The sequence below is a fragment of the Nuphar pumila genome, chromosome 2, assembly GCF_984573655.1.
Source record: "Nuphar pumila chromosome 2, dmNupPumi1.hap1.1, whole genome shotgun sequence".
Classification (NCBI taxonomy): Eukaryota; Viridiplantae; Streptophyta; class Magnoliopsida; order Nymphaeales; family Nymphaeaceae; genus Nuphar; species Nuphar pumila.
This window is the reverse complement of record NC_143250.1, coordinates 111,381,054-111,398,462: the sequence shown is the minus strand read 5'-3', so window position 1 is coordinate 111,398,462 and position 17,409 is coordinate 111,381,054. Positions and strand designations below refer to the sequence as shown.

Here is a 17,409-nt window from a genome sequence, read left to right as displayed (position 1 = left end):
TATTTCGATTCTCTCTCCTCTCATCCACTGACGCCTAAGTCGTGGACCGATCGTCGGCCGAGAGCCCCCCTTGCTGCCTGACGACACAGAGTGGGGTGGGTTTTGAATTTTGATCCATGGAGGGCTTTAGGCTCTCTATTGCTCACCTCAAGCGTTGAGATTTTGGGTGATCGACGTTCCAAATGTTTTGATACGACTGATCTCGGCCGAGACACAACCGATCTCGTTTGGGCTCGTGACTTTGGGTGATCGGCGTTCCAACAGGGCATGTTTGGGCTCTGCTCATTTACCAATGTATTGAGCTCGTGACTTTGGGTTCCTATTTGGCCGAAGTTGAGCTCGAGATCGGCTAATCCCTAACTGAGACAAGTCAAACACGAGCTTTTTGCTCATGTAAAAGCATCCCATATTATTTATACATAAAATTTATATCTCTTGTATATTATACTTAAAAAATATATATTTTGTATATATTATATATTTTTTTTAATTTTACTCAAAGAAACTGCCACAGGCGCAGAGACCTAACTGCCATAGGTGAAGTAAAATATAATAATAATAAAAAAAAAGAAGAAGTTTTGTTTATGTTAATATGTTTATCACATGACCTAGGAGGGGCTCCGCTTGTTTGGCATGAGCAGTTAGTCACCTTGTATTGGGGATGTTGCAAATTTGAACCCCAATGGCTATGTCACAGGGATTCGGCTAGACGCGGGTGCGGCACCGGGTGTGGTCAACCCGACCCTAGGTGCGTTGACCGGGACCCGCGCCGGGGGGAGCCCCCGGACCCCCCTTCCTGCAAGGGCAAAAACAATGAATCAGGCTCCACAACTCATCACTTTCATCTTTGGGGACAACCATATAAGATAAAAAAATGGTAAAAAGTAAGTTGGGCATAAATGTCATGGACCTTAACAGCTACCATACATTCATACATATACACTATACATGATATATATATATATATATATTTTACATTTTTGCCCATGTCGCACCCCCGCACCCAGTTTTTTTGGAAGTGCCGAATCCCCGCACCCGCACCCATGTGACATAGCCCAAGGGTATAATTGTATTACAGGTAGAGATCCAGGGAGTGGCTATGTGTCATGAATAAGTGTCATAGCCAATCAGATGATAGCATTTCATGTGGGGCCCCATGCAATGTTGTCATGTGATTGGCCATGTCATTTAACCACTCCCGTGATCTCAATTCGGTTTGCCTAACCCCCATCTTTCTCCGTCCAAAAAATATTTGTTTATCACATGGAAGATCTCATAAGGAAAATCTAAAACAAAGCATAATCAATTCAAAGTGAAAAAAAGAAAAGTATTTTCAATAGAAAACAAGTTTCTTCTCTTATGGTAACACAGCTTCGAGTTTAATTTTTTATTTTTGGTGTTTAAGATATCTACTGGTTGTTTATTTTTGGTGTTTAAGATATAGAATCATAGATATTTCACGGTTTCACCTTCTTAAATGATGTTTATTTTTTTTTTTAGTAATTGGTAAATTATGAGAGTAATGATTTGTGTTCTTCACTCAACATCCTTTGTCGTTAATAATAGCTTTTTTAAAGTGTTTTAGACTGATTTTTATACTTTAATGATACAGGTATATTTTCATGTTCTTTCTCTAAAAAAAGAACGAGAGAGGAGAGAGAAGCTTTGATGGTTGTAGGAGAAACCCCAATAGGGTCGGCTCTTCTTGCTTTACATTAAGTAAACTCATGTACTACGAAAATACCCATTACAGACAATACTAAAATTACAACATGCCATTAATGAGCATGTGTTAAAATAGATAAAACGAATTGGGTCTGGATCACAAACGTGAATGGCTACGTCTTTTCACCCTCCCTCAAGTTGTACATGGTTTTGAATTATGAACAACTTGTCTTTTAACATCCAGAATCTATCCTTGATAAGTCCTTTTGTAAACAAGTCAGCAATTGTGGTAAATAGGATTGAATGACATGTTGATAGCGCTTTGATTATCACACAAGAGAATGCTTTTAGAAATCGATTCTCCTACTTTTGTCAACAGGTGTCTGATCCATGTTACTTCAACTGTAGCAGCTGTCATTGATCTATATTCAGCTTATGTGCTCGAGCTGGCTATGGTCTTTTGCTTCCTACTGCTCGAGGAGACAATATTTAAGCCAATAAAAATACAGTACCCTGAGACTGACCTACGCTCATCTGGGTCGCCTGCCCAATCTGCATCTGTGTAAGTAAAAAGTTCATGAATGTGATAGTCATGCATACTTTTTTGTACAGAAGACCATCTCCAATAGTTCCTTTCAAATATCGAAGAATGCGTTTAACTGCTTTCATATGTCCAATATGTGGTTCATGCATAAACTGAGATACCTGATTGACAGAATACACAATGTCAGGCCGAGTGAAGGTAAGATACTGAAGCATTCTTACTATCCTGCGATATCCTGTAGGATCCTCATACAAATCTCCCTCTTGGGAACTGAGTTTCTGATAAAGTACACTAGGTGTGCTTAGAGGCTTGCAATCTGTCATACCTGCCTTGCTAAGAACATCAACGGTATACTTATGTTGAGTAAGTGTCATGCATTCAGGAGTCCTGTCAACTTCTACTCCAAGAAAGTATCATAGCTTACCAAGATCCTTCATCTTGAATCTATGGTTCAGAAGTTCTTTAACTTGTTCAATATGTTCATTAGAGTAAACTGTAATGATAATGTCATCAACATATATCAATAACAAGGTAACTATCTCTTTGCATTTGAATATGAAAATAGAATGGTCAAGAAGAGATCGACTAAAACCATATTTTTCAACTTCAATCGAAAAACTATCAAACCAAGATCGAGACGCCTGCTTCAGACCATATATAGCTCTCTTTAACCTGCACACGTATTCTTTACAGTTCTCTTCTGTATACCCAGTGGGCTGCTCCATGTACACTTCCTCCTTCAGAGTTCCATGTAGAAACGCATTTTTCACGTCCAGTTAACTGAGAGTCCACTGATGTTCAACAGCCAATGTTAGTATGATGCGGATAGTGCCCATTTTCACGATTGGCTGAAGGTCTCATCATAGTCTTGTCCTTGCTCCTGTGTGAAGCATTTTGCAACCAGTCTAGCTTTGTATCGCTCGATAGTGCCATCTGTCTTATACTTTATCGTATACACCCACTTTGACCCAACCACATTTCGATTGTGTGGTCTGGGAACAATATCCCAAGTGTCACATTCATGAAGAGCCTCCATTTCTTTGTTCATGGCCTCAATCCATCTCTTAGAATTTATTGTTTGATAAAATGTTGTGGGTTGATCTTCCTTGCTGAGAGAGGCTAAGAAGAGTTGAAAATCTATTGTGAAGTTCTCATAACTAACCCACCTATCAATTGGGTGTCGAGATCGGGTAGATCTTTTGTGAACAGGTGATTGAATGGAAGCAGAAGCAGAATTCTGCTCCTGATTAGAGTTGAGAGGTATCTCCTTCTCACGTCTAGAGTAAACAATGCCCTTATACTTTTCGGGAGCCGACGGTGGTTCAGAAATCACACTTTCCTGAGTTTTTTGTGCAGTAGTTGATATATTTCCCTCACCTCTTTTATTACATTCAGAAGAACAGACATCATTAATACTAGAAAAGAGATCTTAGTTCAACCAAGGATGATAAACTTCAATTTTTGGAGGAGTGTCAGCACTATGACCAAAATTTGATTCGTCAAACACAACATTTCTGGATATTTAAATGTGCTTGCTCACACGATCATAGCATTTGTACCCTTTGTAATCATCAGCATACCCAACAAATCTGCACTTTAAAACCTTATCCTGAAAATTGTGCCGCATTGAACTGTCAACATGAACATAACATACACACCCGAATACACGCAAATCATGACAATTTGGATGCACACTATGCAAAGAGAAATAGGGTGATTTGTTTTCCAAGATGTTCATGGACTGGTGTATGAAAAGCCTTTGTCCAGAAGGAAACTGGAAGATTACTGTCATGCTCTTTGCACTCTCGATAATATGGTGATGCTTCCGTTCAGCAATCTCATTTTGTTGAGGTGTATGAGGGAAAGACACTTGCCTCCTTATCCCATTTGTTTGGAGGAAACTAATAAAGTCATTTAAAGAGAATTCACCCCCTCCATCACATTGGAAACAAAATTCTCAGAGAATTGATTTTGAATAAAGGAATGAAAATTCTGAAACAGATTTACTTTTCATAAAGAAGATCTATGTATATCGAGAATAGCTATCAACAAAGATGAGATAATATCTAGTGCCATGACATTGAAGAAACTGAAGTCGGACCCCAAACATCAGAACATATGATTTCAAATGGTCTTGAAACTCTTTTATTAATGGAATGAAATGGAAGAACATGACTCTTACACTGAAGACAACTAGAACATTTTTTTATTTTTGACACATAAATTCAGACTTGACTTGGGAATAAGACTACTTGAAACAAGCTTATCAATAAAGCGACTACTACAATGACCCAGACGACCATGCCAAAGATTTGGCTCAATACATTCAGAAAGATTAAAAATACTATCAGAAGGAACTGAAGATGATGATGTGAGCTTCAAGATGGAGTCAGCAAGTTGAACACGAGAGAAAGGATTCTCTTGAAACACATACATATTCCCTTGACGTTTTCCTTCAGCGAACGTTTCCCTCGTGTGAAGGTCCTTAACACAAACAGAAAAAGGAGTAAACTTGATGCAGTGAGGGAGCCGTGGCCTTCACGTTAATGAGTGTTGTGTTGACACTCTTTGACACAGGGTGGAGACCGGACCCCGGGATGCACTTGGGTGCAGCAAGTTAGGCAGCGTGGAGATTGGATATTCCGATCGCTGTGATGTAGCGAGGAATTTGAAGCAGTCACGTTAAGTGGGGCTGACGATGTTGGTTGTCGAGTGCCAACATTGACGATGGTTCTCCAATGCACAACAGTCGTGAAATCACAAAATAATCAATGAAAGTCGATCCTCCTTAAGTCCATTATCAAAAGTAATGTACTACAATGAAGAATGAGGAATAACGTGGGAAAATGGATAATAACGATTGCTGCCACAGGAAACAAAAATAAAAGAAAGGCCCACAGGAAATGATAACAGAGGAATAATAATAAGGATTACCGTAGAAAGAACGGTGGTTGCTTTATTAAAAAAAAAAATTAATCAAACAGTGAAAAGAAATAACATGGAAGAAAAGGAAACAGTAAAGTATGAGGCTAATGGGAGGCTGCTGCAATAAATAAATGCTCAGATGGAAGAAAAACAAATACAAAACGACAAAAGCAATCAAGGGGTCTGGCTGAATTCAACGTGAAAAAGAAAACCAGCTGACAGAAAGAAGACCAAAGAGGAATAAAAAAAATATGCTGAAAAGGAAAAAGGAAACTGCTGCTGAAAAGAAAGGGACGGCTGCTGCAATTCTGAATTCTCTATCCTGCATGCAACCCTAAGTTGGGTTATTTAAAAGGGTTTGGTTGGATTCGGGTCTCGGGTCCGGACCCAAACTCGAAACACGGATGTGTGATGTTGGGTATGGGACGTGCTCTGCATCATTCTCTCCGAGTTGGGAAGAAGTTGGCTCTGACAACTTGTTGTCACCATGATATGCATATAAATCAGAGACATTGACAATAGGCAACCTGTAGCGATATTCTTGGACGACTCCAAATCAAAGTCTGTAGATTTATTTTAAAATTGATCGTCTGTAGCATCTGCTATGGCACTCCCTAGAAGCATAAGCTGAATTTTTGTCCCTCCCGCACACGGTCTTAAGGGTTTGGCTAGAATTCCAACAATACAAGCATACTTACCAAAAACTGGACCACCTCCTTAAAACTTCACTATATCTGCCCCGAATGCATAGTGGTTCTGCTCACCGTCCATAGAGAAATCCCCATTCAGGATCTTGTTCCCAAAGGCAAACCCAAACGGCTTCAAAAGATCAATCATTGCTGGAGTGTTCAATGTTCCGTAAAGAGACCCGTCATTCTCAATTGTCGAAACCATAATAATATTATTTGCAGTCAACTCCCAACCCGTTTCGACCAATGGAAAGTCTAAGTAATCAGGTCCACCAATACACAAATTTAAGACGTCCATATTTGTTGAAATGGCATAATTGAATGCATCAAGAAACCATGATGGACATGACACCACCTGCTGGATGGTCGCGCGACCGACATCCCTACGCAAGCCCTGCGATGCAGTCGCAGGGGCTCGCTGCCATTGTTGGGGTGCATTCGCACCTTGATAGTTCGGTTGGAGGGTACCTGGACATGGGCGACCCAAGGTCGCTGCTGATTCGAGATGGAGGGAAGGTACCAGACGGGGAGAACTGTAGCAACCTGCATCCTTGTGCAGAGTTTCTTCCACAGCTTCATGTCGCGATGTTTGTTGGAGTGTCACCGGGGCTGGATTGACGACGATAGTATCAACAGGGTGGATCGTGTGCGCGCCTAACTGATTCAACGGCACTACGTGCGCATTCACCTTGGATTCAAGCGCACCTAATCGTGCTTCGACCCCATCCATGCGCTTTGACAGACCGGCTACCTCCTTTTCTAGGCATAGCATATCTTCCTGCATTTCCGTCAACATGTCGAGCATCCGCTTCATGATCTTCTCTCGCATCTTTTTGCTCGTAGGACCGTTCCTCGCTTCTTGCGACATGTCGTTGACGAAGGAGGAACCTGGCTCTGATACCATTTGATGCAGCGAGGGAGTCGTGGCCTTCACGTTAATGAGTGTTGTATTGACACTCTTTGACACAGGGTGGAGACTGGACCCCGGGATGCACTTTGGTGCAGCAAGTTAGGCAGCGTGGAGATTGGATATTCCGATCGCTGTGATGTAGCGAGGAATTTGAAGCAGTCACATTAAGTGGGGTTGATGATGTTGGTTGTCGGGTGCCAACATTGACGATGGTTCTCCAATGCACAACAGTCGTGAAACCACAAAATAATCAATGGAAGTCGATCCTCCTTAAGTCCATTATCAAAAGTAACGTACTACAATGAAGAATGAGGAATAACGTGGGAAAATGGATAATAACGAATGCTGCCACAGGAAACAAAAATAAAAGAAAGGCCCACAGGAAACGATAACAGAGGAATAATAATAAGGATTACCGTAGAAAGAACGGTGGTTGCTTTATTAAAAAAAAACAATTTAATCAAACAGTGAAAAGAAATAACATGGAAGAAAAGGAAACAGTAAAGTATGAGGCTAATGGGAGGCTGCTGCAATAAATAAATGCTCAGATGGAAGAAAAACAAATACAAAAGGACAAAAGCAATCAAGGGGTCTGGCTGAATTCAACGTGAAAAAGAAAACCAGCTGACAGAAAGAAGACCAAAGAGGAATAAAAAAATATGCTGAAAAGGAAAAAGGAAACTGTTGTTGAAAAGAAAGGGACGGCTGCTGCAATTCTGAATTCTCTATCCCACACACAACCCTAAGTTGGGTTATTTAAAAGGGTTTGGTTGGATTCGGGTCTCGGGTCCGGACCCAAACTCGAAACATGGTTGTGTGATGTTGGGTATGGGACGTGCTCTGCATCAAAACTCAACTGAAGCATTAATGTCATCAACAAGCTTAGATACAGAAACAATATTTTTCTTGATATTAGGAGCATGAATGACATTTTGAAAGAGCAAGAGAAGAGTGGGGCATAGGAATTACAGAATTTCCAATGTGCGAAATATGATGATGAGACCCATCTCCTGTGCCTATACTATTTCTACCAACATAAGGAACAAGATTTAGGAGCTTACCAGCATCACTAGTGACATGAGTAGCTGCACCAGAATCAACATACCAAGTGCCTTGATCATTCTATTTGATGTTCAATTCAGCCAAGACAGATAACAACAGTTCTTTGACTTCTCCACTATTCTTAATGTATCTGTTCTCTTTCTTGTCTCCAATTGTTTTCCTCTATTTTGCGGGTTAAACCAGCAATTTGCCTTTATGTACTCCTTTTTGTTACAGAGAAAGCAGGTAGGTATTGTTCTTTGTCTTTGCAGATTAGGAGGCATACTAGGAGTAGGTAATATTCCACGAGCTCCTTGTCCATTCCTCTCTTGACCTTCCCTTTCTCGAGATTCATACTTGCCACGTCCTCGACCATAGTTAACTTCGGTGGCAAGAACATTGTGTGCTCCACTGGGGTTGTGATTACCTTCAGAGAATCCTTTCAAAGTCATTTCATACTGTAAGAGCTTAGTGCAGAGATCTTCAAATGTAGGTAAGTCTGGCAGACACAGCAAGGAAGTAACCATCATATGATAATCGGGTCCCAGCCCGCTCAAGGTTTGTTGCACCATATCTTTGTCATTGATCGTGCAACCCACAATCGCCAACTGATATGTGATAGTCTTCATTTTGTTTAAATACTCCATGACAGTCATGGAGTCATTTCTCAGCATTTGAAACTCTTTCTTTAAAAATAAAACTTTAGCTTAGGAGACTTGAGAATACGTTTGAACAAGACGATGCCATAGCTGCATAGCTGTGTAGTCATCTGGGATTGCCACAAGCACCTCCTGTGACAGCGTGGAAGTGATGTAGGCAACCAAAACCTGATCTCGCTTCATTCAGGATATATATTCTGGATTTCTGACAAAGGTAATGGAAGTGTCACCCTCCCCAGTCTTGCCATCTTGTGATATGAACTCTGGAGGAACAGAAACAGAGCCATCTAGGTGTCCAAAAAGGTCCTGACTTCTTATAAATGGGATGATTTGTCTTTTCCAAGTGAGAAAATTGGAGTTGTTCATTTTTTCAGATACAAGTTGGCTAAGAAAGTTGGAAGAGAGGCCAGATTGAGAAACATAAAAAGAATTCATAGGCAATTGAAGGTGAAAGCAAGACTTTGAATCAGAACTAAGAACAAGTTTCAGAGAACTCGGTTGCCTTTTTTTTTACGCGAGGCAGAAACTGAGGTTATGCAGCAAAACGATCTGAATAAAAGTTTGTCAATGAAATGCAAACAAGAACACATTATTTAAATATAATGTGCTTTTCCTTTCAAAAAGAAAAACAAATAGGAAAGGAAACCCAAAAAGAGATCTGATGTTTTACTCAGATAGAAATCTCTAAATCTGACCTTGTCTTTCTGAAGAAAAGAAGAAACAATATAGACGTGATATGAAAACACGTCAAAGAGGATAACGAGTAAGAAATAGAGAATAGAAAAATATATTGAAACTTGCACAGAGAAATACGTTGGCTAGTAGGAGTAAGAAAAGGATAGGATTCAGATTTTAGAAGAATATGTTGGCTGGAATATGCAGATTCAGATTTTAGAAATAGAAAGAGATAGGATTCAGATTTTAGAAATAGAAAAGAAAATATGCAGAAAGAAAGAGAATAGGAATACGTTGGCTGAAAAAGGAGTACGTCAAAGAATAGGAATATGCAAAAAAGAAAGGAATACGTTGGCTGAAAAGGAGTAAGAGAAGAAATACCTTCGACTGAGACCTTAGAGAGGATCACTACTCTGATACCATCTAAGAAAAGAATGAGAGAGGAGAGAGAAGCTCTGATGGATGCAGGAGAAACCCCAATAGGGTCGGCTCTTCGTGCTTTACATTAAGTAAACTCATGTACAGAAATTAGGGTACGAAAATACCCATTACAGACAATACTAAAATTACAACATGCCATTAATGAGCATTTGTTAAAATAGATAAAACGAATTGGGTCTGGATCTCCAGACGTGAATGGCTACGTCTTTTCACTTTGCTTCACTAATGACCATCACAAACTACGATCATGACAATTATGATGACGATGATGATTATTTTTGTAATTTGGAGTATGAATAGTCTAGTGGTATTGGGAATGACAATGCAAGAAAGGGCAAGGGGTCTTCTAATTGTCCATATCAGTTTGAGGACAGAAAAGAAAATTGTTTTGATGAAGAAGATGAAGAAAAATATAACTTGGATGACTATTATTATGAAGATGACCAAAATGATGAACCACCTAGCATGCATAAAACAATTGTCCTGTGACGCCATGTATTGAAACAAAAGAAGAGTGGGCAAAGAAAGCAAGGTGGAACCCAGGTTTTTATGTGCGGTCACTGCAAAATTATTTATCATGGGTCATATACTCGAGTTTTTACACATCTCATGGGATCTCCAAAGGGACAAAGTGTTGGGATTGCCTTTTCTCCTGTAGTTGCAAAAAATGTAGAATCGACAAGAAAAAATAAGAGGCAAGTTCGACGAGTGGAGGTTTCATCAAGTGCATTTGAGTTGAGGAGATCAAGAATTGATAAACCGAAGAAGCCTAGTATGATTACATCATCTAGTGGAACCCGAAACACAATTGATATTCGTGATACCTTTAAAAAGGTAAAAAGAGATGATGTAGAACATAAAAGTATCAAATTTTTATATGCAAATAGCATACCTTTCAATGTGCTTCGATCACCATATTGGGAAGAGATGATATCTGCAGTTAGAAAAGTGTCTGGATATAAACCCCCATCATATGAAAAAGCGCAAACAACGTTGCTTGACAATGAGAAAGAGTGTGTTCACAGAGAGTTAAATGAATTTCGAGAAAAGTTTTAGGAGTTTGGAGTTTCCATTGTCTCAGACGGTTGGACAAATATCTAGAACAAACTCTTAATAATATGCTTGCATCAAATTGTTTTGGCTCGATGTTCTTATATGCAAGCGATTTTTCTAATATACAACAGTCAGCTGCAAACATTGTCGAGTTTTTGAAGACGGGATTTAAATTTGTGGGGCCTTCTAATGTAGTGCAAGTGATTACAGACAATGCAGCAAATTGCAAGTTAGCAGGTAAAGAAATTAAAACAAACGTATAAGTATATTTTTTGGTCACCTTGTGTTGTGCACACACTTAATTTGATCTTTAAGGATTTGATGCATGAGTTTCATTGGTTGTGAGAAACATATTTGCAGAGTAAAGAAATTGTGAAGTATATCACAAATCATTTAAAAGCATTAGCAATCTTTAGAAGCAATGAAAAATTAGAGCTAATAAAGATGGCAAAAACAAGGTTTGCTTCACATTATACTACTTTGAAGTGCTTGCTTGATGTGAGGGAGAGCTTGAGGCTCACAGTAATTTCAGATAGATAGAGCGAGTGGAAGCAATCATACACAAATGAAACTATAAAAAAAAGGCTATTACAACAGAAACAATTGTTCTTGATGAAGAATATTAGGATTCTGTATGTTTAACATTATTGATTACAAAACCCATATATAAGATGATTAAATTTTGTGATCAGGAAGGCTCTATAATTGGTGAAGTGTATGAAGGCATAGACAACATATTGGGGAAAATCAAAGACAATCTAAAAAGACAACCAGATTTGTATGAAAAGATTCATAAGATTGTCTCAAATATATGGGATATAATGAATGTGCCTCTCCATAGTCTAGCTAACATGCTTACTCCAAAATATTACGAGTCCGAGTATCTCAAGATCCCAGCAGCAACAGGAGTAAAACGAGTTTCACCTGGTAAAAATTTCATTATATCTATTTAATAAAGTTTAAAGTTTAATGATTTAATTATTTTATTATTTCATTTGCATTTTCTTTTTATAGTTATTAAACATTTTTTTTGCAGAAAAGGATAATGATATCTTAGACGGTGCAATGCTCGCGCTTGAAGTCATATCTACCGAAAATGAAGAGCCTTCTACACTTTATATGTTACAACTTGTGGCTTTTACATCAAGAAGTGGAAGATTTAGCCGAAATGCAACAAGAATAGATGCATTGAATCATACAATGTCGGTGCTTAATTGGTGGCATTTTTATGGTGGTGATACATCTGAGTTGAGAGCATTAGCCATTAAGGTTTTATCTCAACCTATTAGCACATCTTCTGCAGAAAGAGTGTGAAGCACCTATAGTTATATTCACAATGTTAAAAGAAATAGGCTCAATGAAGATCGTGTTGATACCTTGGTGTATATTCATTTCAATCTTCGATTAATTGATAGGTATAATTAAATTGTGTTGTACTTTTGTTTTGGTATTTTTTCTTTTTCTATCATTGATTATTTATTAGGATTCATATTTTATATTCTTGTTATAAAAAGGTACAACAATCGCTACAAAGAAGGACCTAGTCGAAAATGAGATATCAATCAAGAACTTCCTATTGTAGAAGAAAATACGTTGAGATTAGAGGACATACGTTGGAGAGATTTGGATGATAGTGCACAACAATCAAGCACCATTTTTATATCCAAACTCAAAGATGCACAACTAAGAGTTCCATTATCTCCAATAATCATACGTACAAATGAAGTTGAAGAGGATACAAATCAATCCAACAAAGCTAGTAGAACTGCAGATATACAAGAGCGATCATCAGTTCCTCAAGGCCGGATTGATCGTTTCTTTAACAGGAGACCTAGGCAAGGTATGTTGATCTTGTATTTTTTATTTTTACTTTTTTCCATATATGAATTTTTTATATTTTAAATTAAGGTTTTTGAACATTTTCATTTTTTAACATATTCATTATAGGAAATGAAGGAAGAAGTAGAGAAGGCATGGTCGTGAAGGACAAGAAGCATGTGATGATGCAGAAAGTTCTTGATCTATTACTGACTTGAAGGAAAAGAGAAAGATGACAGATTAATGAACTCTTGAATTCATAATTATTCTTTTGATGATGTAGTTGGAGTAGTCCAACTTAGAAACTTTTATGTTATTTTTTTGTCATGGTCTTGTAATATTTTGTTGATTTGATATGTACTTTTATTTTGAACCTTGCATGATGAAGTGAAGTAGTGGATTATGTTAATTTTAATTTTATAGTTTAGAACTTTATAGCTTATAATTTACAGTTTAGAACTTTATAGCTCAAAAATGTAACCATATCTCTATGTAATTTTTGAGTTTATTAATTTCTCATTTTCTATGTTGCAGAGATCACAAGATTTACAACAATCAAGTCATTTGATTCTTTCATTGAAAAATGTACGTTTTTTAATCAAATTTATTAGTTTTCTTAATGCATTATTTAGTACTTGCATTTATTTGTTAAATGGTTGCAACATGAATGTGAATTATGATCTTCTCTTGATGTATTATTTTTTAAATGCTTGAAAATTGCAAATGATGCATTTGTTAAATGATTACAACTTATATTATTTATTATCTTAGATACATGTTTTATTTTATCAATGATGACATAAATCTTATTTTTTGATAAAATAAAAATATATAATTACATTTTCGCTTCTCTTTTGATTCTTATTCGCTTCTCATTCGAATCCTATGTCACTTCCTTCTTCGCTTCTTAGGTGGCTTTCAGTTCGCTTCCTAGGTCGCTTCTCATACGCTTCCTAGGTCGTTTTCGAGACGCTTCCCGGTTCGCTCCTAAGTCGTCACGTGCTTCCCGCTTCCTAAAATTTTAGAAGTGCCTCACTTCACGCTTCTGCTTCCCATATCGCTTCCCACTCTCGCTTCCTCGACTGGCAACTCTGAGGTTAACTGAATCTACTTTGGATAGAAATGGACCTCAGTGTGGTTGACTTAACCTAACACAAAGGAAGTTGTCAAAGTGTCGCACCCGCCCGGGTGCGGGTGGTGCCCTGCTAGAAGAGTCTGTGTTACATAGTGCCTAAGCATTTTGAACTGCTTTTTGAATTCCATACCATTCAGGGTATTCTAAAACTATTCTAGATTAGCCTTTAATTTTTTTATAGTATGACCAATAAAATAACAGAAAATAAAAAGTAATCAACCATTGGATACCATTCAGGGAATTTTAAAATTTTATATAGATCAGCCTTCTAATTTATTGATAACTTATTATAACCTATGAAATAAGAACAAAATCAAAACTAACGAATTTTGGACACAAGAGAATGGCATGGCTACCATTCTTTTTTCCTTTCCGAAGTCAAAGGTGGAATTCGTTTTCAAGAACTGAAAAGCCCTGGATTTTATGGAGCAGATATTGCAAAATCACAAAAGTAGAATAGCTTTGACTTTTTTTTAGATAAAAGAAAATTGAAGAGTTCTTAAAACAGAAAGTGAAACCTGTGCTACGAAGAATTTTTAGATTTTCATTATGACCTTTACTAGACAACTAAAGCAACATGTACACCCATTTCCAAGTTAAAAAATGATATATATAATGACAAAAAATCAATAGTTAAAAGGAAACTACACAACTAATCAACATAAAATGAATGTTTCCAGTTTCTTAATCCAGACATTTCATCAAAAACGAAGAAAATTTTCATATGCTTTCAAGTTGTCCCATGCTTACCAAGTAAGTGCAAATGTACTCCAATATGACCAACCCCAGAAAAATGCAATACCTCCTTTGTCGTGACCAATTGTTGCCTGCACATAGTAGCAAAATCACTATATCATAAAACTATAACATCCCAAACCACAATAAATGAGTCCTTCCACCTGAAATTTTAACAGCAAAGTTACCAAAACAATCACCAGTACAAGAATTAGTATCTTCGTCATTTATAGATGCAGGTTACAGGTTTAGGTCACGAAATATTAAGCATGTTGATCTGCACTCTCCTCAAATGGGCTTTCTTTCTAACATAGTAAACCTTGCAAAAGATACCACTTCCAGGGACAAAAATGTCAATCTCCTCATTACACATATGCTCACATTGCAGGATCCAAGTGTTCTACAACCAAATGATATTTGAGGATGTGCAGAAATGCAGATTACACACACTACCATGATCTCTACTCGTATTGCTGCTGTGATGGAGCATGTTTAACATATCACAGCTAATTCTACCCATCCTACTATCTCTCAATGGTGTCATGCAGGGTGTTGTATCCCCCCCACCCCCAACCCCTCCCTGAAAAAAAAACATGGTTGTATTTTTATAAACTACAGTCTAAGCTACTCAAAGTAGCAGGTCACGTTTACCATGCAGAATTTATTTGGAAATGTTCAGTTTTCAGGATGGAAAAGAGGTGATAATTCTGCGTAGTGTAAAGAGTGGGAATGGTGCCCTGAAATTTTACAACTGATCGATTCTTCACATACTATAATTATAGCCTCTTGTCCTTTGTCTGTGTCATGAACAGCTATATTGAAGTAAGAGGGTGTCCTGATTTCATCAATGAATTTGTATTACACTGCCAGTACCAATTCCAAAGATTTAAGGTAATTCATGTTCCAAAAAAGTATAAAGTTATAGCTCTACGCTAGCACGGTAGGCCATGCCTAGTCACATGCACACTTGGAAAGATAAACCTCCTGACTGGGTCCCAGATGTACAAAACTTATAATCTTGTTCTTGTATATCCTTTTCTTATTAATGAACTGGTAGGGATCGGCCTAACCCCATATTGCCTATGAAAAAGAAAGACCATCTAGGCGACTAAAATACAGTTCCTGTCAAATGTCATCTTCAGAAACCTACCACTCAGGTGAAATGATCCCACTAATGAGCACAATCTTTCACCATCTTCAAAAGAAACAAAACTAGCAGAAATGGCCTGATTCTCTGATGATCAGCGCAAACCATGATTCACCACAGATGCACACCCAAGCTCTTCAACATACCATCACAGAAGAACGAGCACAGAACAACATTATGTAAAAAGAGTTTATGCTACTGAGCTTCAAGCTTTTGAATCACAATTTATTAGCTCCAGGACCCTACTCAGCCATACAACTCAAATGGATAAACTGCGTCACTCGAAGCTCTATCCACAATTAACGGTTGGCTTCCACCAATTTGCTTCAAAGGAGTAACTCCGAACAATAATCAACTTCAACCAAAAATGCACCACCTGAGAACCAAATCATATCTAATCCATGCTTCCAGATAAAAATTCCGAATGTGAGCTACGGCCTCAACGGCATAGAGATGCATACATCACCGAAACTATTGTCGACAGATTTAATCAGCATTGTTACAGCTCACCGAAATTAAGCACATATATACATGTCTCCTAGATAATGGATTAATCAACCGACTACCATATTTCAAAAACGAACCCTCCAAATGGACAAACTACAAAATCCTCCACAAAGAACGTTCTTTACCCACAGATACCAAAATTCCAGATAAGCGTTGATCAATCTAGCGGAGATAACTCCAACAACATAGACAGTCAGCAATTACACGAATAATCAGCCAGAATTTCAAAACAGAATTATTAATACCAAAGAAGATGCTTGAATTCTAAGTTCTACAAGCAAGAAGCTAATCCAACCCGCACAGGCTTCCGAGATCCAACTTCACCACCCAACAAAGAACAAAAGATATTCGGTAAAAAGCATTTCTCCACGCCCCACCGCCAAACAAAACGATAAAAGAGCGGAATCCCGCACACACACACACCCCGCCCCGCCAAAAAAAAAAGGAAGACATAGTTCGGGCTCTTCGAGCTCCATCCCAGAAACTCGCAGCAAATTTCTCTCAACCAAACACAATCCAAGATCGAGAGAGAGAGCAACAACGAGGAATCGACCGATCAACAATCAGAAAACAACCGAAAAAAAAAGAGGAAAATGAAGACCTACCGTCCAGATATCGGCGGGGACGAGGATGATGATGGAGAGGGAGCAGAACCAGGCGTATCCGACGGTGAAGAGGACGTAGCGTGGGACGTCCGGCCCGGCGAAGTACCTGAGCGTGATGGACACCATCCCTAGGGTTAGGGGCAACGATATGAGGTAGAAGACCCACATCTTCCTCCTCTCTTTCTCTCTCTCTCCTTCCTTCTTCTTTCCTTGGTCTTCCCACAGGAGGGAAGGAGAGAGGCAAGAAAGAAGCGAATGGCGGTCAGGGTTCCGCCGCGTGGGCCTTTTATAGCGAACGGAAGACTCGGTCAGGCCCCGTCCGGAACAGACCACGATTTCGGGACGTCTCCCCGCGCGCGCGCCATTTCCCCAGCCCGCCGGAGAAACCTCACCCCTTTTGACGGGTGGATCACGGCGTTTGCCGCCAGGTTCGGTAAAGTGGCGCTTTTGTTTGGTTCGCGCGAACAAGGGAATGATAATTCTCAGGGAATTCTTCTCCTTCTTGAGAATTGAAAACGGTGGATGAAGGACGCCGAAAGACGCGCCCGTTCTGATGTAATATCATTTAATGATGCGTACGTGTCATGGGGTTTTGTGCTACGATTTACATATATTCCAAATGGGACGTTTAACACTGAGATGTTCTGCTGCTGTTTTATTATTTTACATTTGAAGAAAATGAGTCTTTTTTGTGATCTGTCAAAAATTGAATGAACTTGTAGCATGTTTGGTAACCTCTCGTGAAATTAAAAATCTCATGCAAACGAGATGATAAACCAAACATCGGAAAATGTAAATTAGAAATGGAATAGGAATTGAGATTACATTTGGGGAGCGTTTGAAAGAGAGAAAGATGTAGG

The 17,409-nt window shown here is 38.6% G+C and overlaps 1 protein-coding gene across 2 annotated transcripts in view; it reads right to left on the bottom strand.

Annotated features, from left to right (window-relative positions):
* The window catches only part of LOC149846745 (uncharacterized), a 32,628-nt gene extending 15,495 nt beyond the window's left edge, over positions 1 to 17,133 (bottom strand). Inside the window, exons 1-2 of one of the 2 annotated variants that reach the window (XM_089998132.1) lie at positions 16,550 to 17,133; positions 14,306 to 14,382 (exon numbers count right to left, since the gene is read on the bottom strand). In XM_089998132.1, coding sequence (XP_089854258.1) covers positions 14,306 to 14,382; positions 16,550 to 16,717 — 245 coding nt within the window. In that variant the 5' untranslated portion in view covers positions 16,718 to 17,133. The remainder of the gene's footprint in view (positions 1 to 14,305; positions 14,383 to 16,549) is intronic. The other variant, XM_089998133.1, reaches the window with a different exon arrangement.
* Between the last annotated feature and the right edge of the window lie 276 nt (positions 17,134 to 17,409).